General features: G+C 37.9%; 1 protein-coding gene across 1 annotated transcript; it reads right to left on the bottom strand.

Moving 5' to 3' along the window:
- Positions 1 to 7,827: 7,827 nt before the first annotated feature.
- Positions 7,828 to 8,283, bottom strand: LOC121741182 (high mobility group B protein 14-like). Its single transcript, XM_042133877.1, has one exon. The coding sequence runs from the start codon at positions 8,128 to 8,130 to the stop codon at positions 7,843 to 7,845; it is 288 nt and encodes a 95-aa protein (XP_041989811.1). The 5' UTR covers positions 8,131 to 8,283; the 3' UTR covers positions 7,828 to 7,842.
- Between the last annotated feature and the right edge of the window lie 451 nt (positions 8,284 to 8,734).

Genomic DNA, 8,734 nt, shown 5'->3' with positions numbered 1-8,734 from the left:
CACTAGGTAATCTATTACCACTACTGACACTTAATATGCTTTAGATGCTAGCTTCTAGTGTAATTCATCCATAAAGATTCGCCCCTAGACTGTCATGTGATCAATTTAGTCGTAGGGTTTCTTGAACATAATAGAAAAGACTAGATAGCAAATCCAATTTAAACAATGAAAAAAATAACACAAATTGGATCAAACAGACAAACACAATAAAAATAACTAGATAGCAAAAGAAAAATTACACAATCATTCAATTAACAGAAAAAATGTTTTGCAGCAAATTCTAATACAAACTAAGAGCAATCTGGAGTACTAGCTACTCATCATATTTACAAATATGCAATAAACAATTGTAAGTACCATAGTGCCTAATGGAAGCTTCAATCTGTTTCCTCCATGCTGATTCATCGATTTGTTGAATTCACATCATGCGAATTTAGTGGCCCGCTAATTATGTTCTAGACCCTAAGAGCATCCACAATGGTGTCCCACTTAGGTGCCCGATCGCGCGAAATCGGGCTCGGGTGAGATCGGGCATCCATTGTATGCGCCCGACGCATTGGGTGATGCATCAGGCGCCCATTGCAACGCGACGCCAGATCTCGCCGAGCCCGAGCGACGCACTTTCATATATATATAGGGGAGCATTAATCTCCTATTCATCCCTTAGAGTTAAGTTTCTTCTTAATTTGGAGCGTTAGATTAGATGGATGGAGGGACAAGATGGAATCCTTTTTTTTTTTATCCCGTGTTGCATTATAGGGATGATTATGTGCATTATAAGGGTAAACAAGTAAAACAACCTAATTGAAAACCGCCGAAAACGGCAGGAGTGAAATTTAAGTAGGATATTGATACAACCTTCCATCTACTCACTCTCTCTCACTCCAAACGTCAATCCCTCTCTCCACGCCTCTGCAATTCGTCTCCTCGTATTCCACCAATCGCCAAACCCTAGTCGCCACTGATTTTCATCTGTTATCTCCAGAAACTAATCGTTTTCGTCGGTTTTACTCTCCAACTCGCACTCCGATAGCGCGCGAATATATTTCTGTACCCGTCGACAAGGTAGGGTTGCAAAAATGTTTTTTTAGTAATAGCAACCGGTAGACGACGGTAGACACCGTGTACTAATCAATATTTTTAACCTCGATTCGGTCGCGATTTTGTGTAATCACAAATGGGTTGGCGTTTTGGTTAGGGTTTTGTGTTATTCTGCAAATATAATGATTTACTCGCTTAAACTTGTGTATTCGGCGATTTGATTTGTTGTTCGTATGACAGAGTTTAAATGATGAAAAGAGGTCGACCGTCGAGATCTCAACCTACACAGGCTGCAGGTAACCAATCAGTCGAATTGAATGTTGATTTACTTGAGTAGTTGAACAGTTTTTTTTTCAAAAAGAAACTCCTATATTAAGAAGGAGGAAATTATAAATAAACTCCTATAGAAATGAGGAAATTACAATTGATGTCAAGAGCGCTCGAACTCGGCACCTCTTACAATAATGTCAAAGCTCATTGCCGCTAGGACAAAGACTCTGGACGAGTAGTTGAACATCTATTAGGCTTATGTTGTGCATTCATCGACAGATCTGGTAAATGGCTTGGTAGGTAATTGTAAAACTCGTTTGTGCATTATTTGATTGCTGCGGTACATGATTAAATCTCGGGTTACACATTATGTATCGTGTATTATTACTTTTTTAAAGTGCTTGGGTACATGGGAGATTATCTCAGTAAAGTATTAATTTTTTTTTGAAGCACTAATTCTTGATTAATAAATCGAGAAGAAAACAACTTGAGATAAACGAAGGAGTAGGCAGAACTACTCTTAACTTGACCAAGTAGCTAGTTTCATGTATTCGATTTTATTAAAGAGTTTCTTATGCTCAAAGGATCGTGTTAGTTTTACGCTCTCTCGTAATTGATCATTTGTAGGAGAATGACGCACCTAGAATAAGTTGATCATGTTTCCTAAGTTCCACTCGGTAATCTATTACCACTACTGACATATAATATGCTTTAGAAGCCAGCTTCTAGTGTAGTTTAACCATAAAGATTCGCCCCTAGACTGTCTTCTGATCAATTTAGTCGTAGGCTTTCTTGAACATAATAGAAAAGACTAGATTGCAAATCCAATTTAAATAATGAAAAAAATAACACAAATTGGATCAAACAGACAAACACAATAAAAATAACTAGATAGCAAAAGAAAAATTACACAATCATTCAATTAACAGAAAACATGTTTTGCAGCAAATTCTAATACAAACTAAGAGCAATCTGGAGTACTAGCTACTCATCATATTTACAAATATGCAATAAACAATTGTAAGTACCATAGTGCCTAATGGAAGCTTCAATCTGTTTCCTTCATGCTGATTCGTCGATTTGTTGAATTCACATCATGCGAATTTAGTATTATGTTCTAGACCCTAAGAGCATCCACAATGGTGTCCCACTTAGGTGCCTGATCGCGCGAAATTGGGCTCGGGCGAGATCGGGCGTCCATTGCAGGCGCCCGACGCATCGGGTGATGCATCGGGCACCCATTGCAACGCGACGCCCGATCTCGCCGAGCCCGAGCGACACATTTTCACATATATATATATAGGGGAACATTAATCTCCTATTTATCCCTTAGATTTAAGTTTCTTCTTAATTTGGAGCGTTAGATTAGATGGATGGAAGGACAAGATGGAATCCTTTTTTTTAATCCCGTGTTGCATTATAGGGAGGATTCTGAGCATTATAAGGGTAACCAAGTAAAACAACCTAATTGAAAACCGCCCAAAACGGCAGGAGTGAAATTTAAGTAGTATATTTATACAACCTTCCATCTACTCACGCTCTCTCACTCCAAACGTCAATCCCTCTCTCCACGCCTCTGCAATTCATCTCCTCATATTCCACCAATCATCAAACCCTAGTCGCCACTGATTTTCATCAGTTATCTCCATAAACTAATCGTTTTCGTCGGTTTCACTCTCCAACTCGCACTCCGATAGCGCCCGAATATATTTCTATACCCGTCGACAAGGTAGGGTTGCAAAAATGTTTTTTTAGTAATACCAACCGGTAGACGACGGTAGACACCGTGTACTAATCAATGTTTTTAACCTCGATTCGGTCGCGATCTTTTGTAATCACAAATGGGTTGGCGTTTTGGTTAGGGTTTTGTGTTATTCTGCAAATGTAATGATTTACTCGTTTAAACTTGTGTATTTGGCGATTTGATTTGTTGTTCGTATGACAGAGTTTAAATGATGAAAAGAGGTCGACCGTCGAGATCTCAACCTACACAGGCTGCAGGTAACCAATCAGTCGAATTGAATGTTGAATTACTTGAGTAGTTGAACAGTTTTTTTTTCAAAAAGAAACTCCTATATTAAGAAGGAGGAAATTATAAATAAACTCCTATAGAAATGAGGAAATTACAATTGATGTCAAGAGCGCTCGAACTCGGCACCTCTTACAATAATGTCTAAGCTCATTGCCGCTAGGACAAAGACTCTGGACGAGTAGTTGAACATCTATTAGGCTTATGTTGTGCATTCATCGACAGATCTGGTAAATGGCTTGGTAGGTAATTGTAAAACTCGTTTGTGCATTATTTGATTGCTGCGGTACATGATTAAATCTCGGGTTACACATTATGTATCGTGTATTATTACTTTTTTAAAGTGCTTGTGTACATGGGAGATTATCTCAGTAAAGTATTAATTTTTTTTGAAGCACTAATTCTTGATTAATAAATCGAGAAGAAAACAACTTGAGATAAACGAAGGAGTAGGCAGAACTACTCTTAACTTGACCAAGTAGCTAGTTTCATGTATTCGATTTTATTAAAGAGTTTCTTATGCTCAAAGGATCGTGTTAGTTTTACGCTCTCTCGTAATTGATCATTTGTAGGAGAATGACGCACCTAGAATAAGTTGATCATGTTTCCTAAGTTCCACTCGGTAATCTATTACCACTACTGACATATAATATGCTTTAGAAGCCAGCTTCTAGTGTAGTTTAACCATAAAGATTCGCCCCTAGACTGTCTTCTGATCAATTTAGTCGTAGGCTTTCTTGAACATAATAGAAAAGACTAGATTGCAAATCCAATTTAAATAATGAAAAAAATAACACAAATTGGATCAAACAGACAAACACAATAAAAATAACTAGATAGCAAAAGAAAAATTACACAATCATTCAATTAACAGAAAACATGTTTTGCAGCAAATTCTAATACAAACTAAGAGCAATCTGGAGTACTAGCTACTCATCATATTTACAAATATGCAATAAACAATTGTAAGTACCATAGTGCCTAATGGAAGCTTCAATCTGTTTCCTTCATGCTGATTCGTCGATTTGTTGAATTCACATCATGCGAATTTAGTATTATGTTCTAGACCCTAAGAGCATCCACAATGGTGTCCCACTTAGGTGCCTGATCGCGCGAAATTGGGCTCGGGCGAGATCAGGCGTCCATTGCAGGCGCCCGACGCATCGGGTGATGCATCGGGCACCCATTGCAACGCGACGCCCGATCTCGCCGAGCCCGAGCGACACATTTTCACATATATATATATAGGGGAACATTAATCTCCTATTTATCCCTTAGATTTAAGTTTCTTCTTAATTTGGAGCGTTAGATTAGATGGATGGAAGGACAAGATGGAATCCTTTTTTTTAATCCCGTGTTGCATTATAGGGAGGATTCTGAGCATTATAAGGGTAACCAAGTAAAACAACCTAATTGAAAACCGCCCAAAACGGCAGGAGTGAAATTTAAGTAGGATATTCATACAACCTTCCATCTACTCACGCTCTCTCACTCCAAACGTCAATCCCTCTCTCCACGCCTCTGCAATTCATCTCCTCATATTCCACCAATCATCAAACCCTAGTCGCCACTGATTTTCATCAGTTATCTCCATAAACTAATCGTTTTCGTCGGTTTCACTCTCCAACTCGCACTCCGATAGCGCGCGAATATATTTCTATACCCGTCGACAAGGTAGGGTTGCAAAAATGTTTTTTTTAGTAATACCAACCGGTAGACGACGGTAGACACCGTGTACTAATCAATGTTTTTAACCTCGATTCGGTCGCGATCTTTTGTAATCACAAATGGGTTGGCGTTTTGGTTAGGGTTTTGTGTTATTCTGCAAATGTAATGATTTACTCGTTTAAACTTGTGTATTTGGCGATTTGATTTGTTGTTCGTATGACAGAGTTTAAATGATGAAAAGAGGTCGACCGTCGAGATCTCAACCTACACAGGCTGCAGGTAACCCATCAATCTAATTGAATGTAGAATTACTTGAGTAGTTGAACATTTTTTTTTTCAAAAAGAAACTCCTATATTAAGAAGGAGGAAATTACAAATAAATTCCTATAGAAATGAGGAAATTACAATTGATGTCAAGAGCGCTCGAACTCGGCACCTCTTACAATAATGTCTAAGCTCATTGCCGCTAGGACAAAGACTCTGGACGAGTAGTTGAACATCTATTAGGCTTATGTTGTGCATTCATCGACAGATCTGGTAAATGGCTTGGTAGGTAATTGTAAAACTCGTTTGTGCATTATTTGATTGCTGCGGTACATGATTAAATCTCGGGTTACACATTATGTATCGTGTATTATTACTTTTTTAAAGTGCTTGTGTACATGGGAGATTATCTCAGTAAAGTATTAATTTTTTTTTGAAGCACTAATTCTTGATTAATAAATCGAGAAGAAAACAACTTGAGATAAACGAAGGAGTAGGCAGAACTACTCTTAACTTGACCAAGTAGCTAGTTTCATGTATTCGATTTTATTAAAGAGTTTCTTATGCTCAAAGGATCGTGTTAGTTTTACGCTCTCTCGTAATTGATCATTTGTAGGAGAATGACGCACCTAGAAAAAGTTGATCATGTTTCCTAAGTTCCACTCGGTAATCTATTACCACTACTGACACTTAATATGCTTTAGATGCTAGCTTCTAGTGTAATTCATCCATAAAGATTCGCCCCTAGACTGTCATCTGATCAATTTAGTCGTAGGGTTTCTTGAACATAATAGAAAAGACTAGATAGCAAATCCAATTTAAACAATGAAAAAAATAACACAAATTGGATCAAACAGACAAACACAATAAAAATAACTAGATAGCAAAAGAAAAATTACACAATCATTCAATTAACAGAAAAAATGTTTTGCAGCAAATTCTAATACAAACTAAGAGCAATCTGGAGTACTAGCTACTCATCATATTTACAAATATGCAATAAACAATTGTAAGTACCATAGTGCCTAATGGAAGCTTCAATCTGTTTCCTCCATGCTGATTCATCGATTTGTTGAATTCACATCATGCGAATTTAGTGGCCCGCTAATTATGTTCTAGACCCTAAGAGCATCCACAATGGTGTCCCACTTAGGTGCCCGATCGCGCGAAATCGGGCTCGGGTGAGATCGGGCATCCATTGTATGCGCCCGACGCATTGGGTGATGCATCAGGCGCCCATTGCAACGCGATGCCAGATCTCGCCGAGCCCGAGCGACGCACTTTCATATATATATAGGGGAGCATTAATCTCCTATTCATCCCTTAGAGTTAAGTTTCTTCTTAATTTGGAGCGTTAGATTAGATGGATGGAGGGACAAGATGGAATCCTTTTTTTTTATCCCGTGTTGCATTATAGGGATGATTATGTGCATTATAAGGGTAAACAAGTAAAACAACCTAATTGAAAACCGCCGAAAACGGCAGGAGTGAAATTTAAGCAGGATATTGATACAACCTTCCATCTACTCACTCTCTCTCACTCCAAACGTCAATCCCTCTCTCCTCGCCTCTGCAATTCGTCTCCTCGTATTCCACCAATCGCCAAACCCTAGTCGCCACTGATTTTCATCTGTTATCTCCAGAAACTAATCATTTTGGTCGGTTTTACTCTCCAACTCGCACTCCGATAGCGCGCGAATATATTTCTGTACCCGTCGACAAGGTAGGGTTGCAAAAATGTTTTTTTAGTAATAGCAACCGGTAGACGACGGTAGACACCGTGTACTAATCAATATTTTTAACCTCGATTCGGTCGCGATTTTGTGTAATCACAAATGGGTTGGCGTTTTGGTTAGGGTTTTGTGTTATTCTGCAAATATAATGATTTACTCGCTTAAACTTGTGTATTCGGCGATTTGATTTGTTGTTCGTATGACAGAGTTTAAATGATGAAAAGAGGTCGACCGTCGAGATCTCAACCTACACAGGCTGCAGGTAACCAATCAATCGAATTGAATGTAGAATTACTTGAGTAGTTGAACATTTTTTTTCAAAAAGAAACTCCTATATTAAGAAGGAGGAAATTATAAATAAACTTCTATAGAAATGAGGAAATTACAATTGATGTCAAGAGGGCTCGAACTCGGCACCTCTTACAATAATGTCTAAGCTCATTGCCGCTAGGACAAAGACTCTGGACGAGTAGTTGAACATCTATTAGGCTTCGGTTGTGCATTCATCGACAGATCTGGTAAATGGCTGGGTGGGTAATTGTAAAACTCGTTTGTGCATTAATTGATTGCTGCGGTACATGATTAAATCTCGGGTTACACATTATGTATCGTGTATTATTACTTTTTTGAAGTGCTTGTGTACATGGGAGATTATCTCAGTAAAGTATTAATTTTTTTTTGAAGCACTAATTCTTGATTTCATTAACCCAAAATATACAAAATACAAAGTGTGTTTGTGTGTAATCTTAATTGATGCTTAAGATACAGTTCAAACTTCAAACCATCAATTTACAAAAAAGGCAACTCTCAGCACTTGAATCACCTATCATAACAGTTTCATCCATCAAAATCTGAGTCGTCTTCAAGTTGCGAATCGTCTTCATCAAATTCCCCACTTTCCTTTTTCTTAGTGAAGTTTGTCATAGCTATATCAAACTCTGCTCGTTTTTCAGTGGCAATATCATAGTACATTACCTTTTCCTCATATGCCATTGTTTTCCACTTCTCCCCACATGCTTTCCCAATATCGCGCATTGACTTGATATCAGGATTATCGTCTCGGTATTCCTTACGAAAATCCTCCATGAAATAGAAGAAAGCCGTGGGAGGTTTCTTGGGCTTCATGGCGTCAATTTTTTATACCTTTTTTCGCGCCGTCTTCTTCCTTGCAATCTTCTTTGTATCTCCTGCCAAACCAATTTTCCTAGAAGCCGAAGCTGAGGAAGTTGAAGAACTTCTAGTTTTGATTTTGACCATCTCGGCGGCGACGCCGCTTGATTGCGGTGCAGCGACCTTCAGTAAAGTATTAATTTGCACATTAGTTGATTGAAAATGTACATTATTTATGTATTGGTATACATTACTTGTCAAGTATTTGGTATTATTAGTTTGCTTGTTGAGTGGTGTGGGTAAAATGCTGAATGGAATATGCATATGTGCATTATTTGTTTAAATTTGTAAATTATGTATCTAGTAGTTTTCATTATGTACCATGTATGAGGCATTATGGGAATCATTGTGTACATGGGTGAAATGGTGAATACCACAACTCACAAGTGTGCTTGTACATTATTTGAGTGAAACTGTACATTATTTATTCGGTAGTATACATTATTTGTCAATTATTATGCATTTTTGGTCTGCTTACTGAGTGATGTGGGTGAAATTGTGAATTCAATATACCTACGTGCATTATTTGATTAAATCTGTTCATTATGCTTGTAGTTTA

The sequence above is a fragment of the Salvia splendens genome, chromosome 7 (assembly GCF_004379255.2).
Source record: "Salvia splendens isolate huo1 chromosome 7, SspV2, whole genome shotgun sequence".
Classification (NCBI taxonomy): Eukaryota; Viridiplantae; Streptophyta; class Magnoliopsida; order Lamiales; family Lamiaceae; genus Salvia; species Salvia splendens.
This window is presented reverse-complemented; position numbering and strand designations above follow the sequence as displayed.

Bases quoted from the DNA above. Each gene is read 5' to 3' on its own strand.
- LOC121741182 (XM_042133877.1), bottom strand. From the start codon at position 8,130: ATGAAGCCCAAGAAACCTCCCACGGCTTTCTTCTATTTCATGGAGGAT.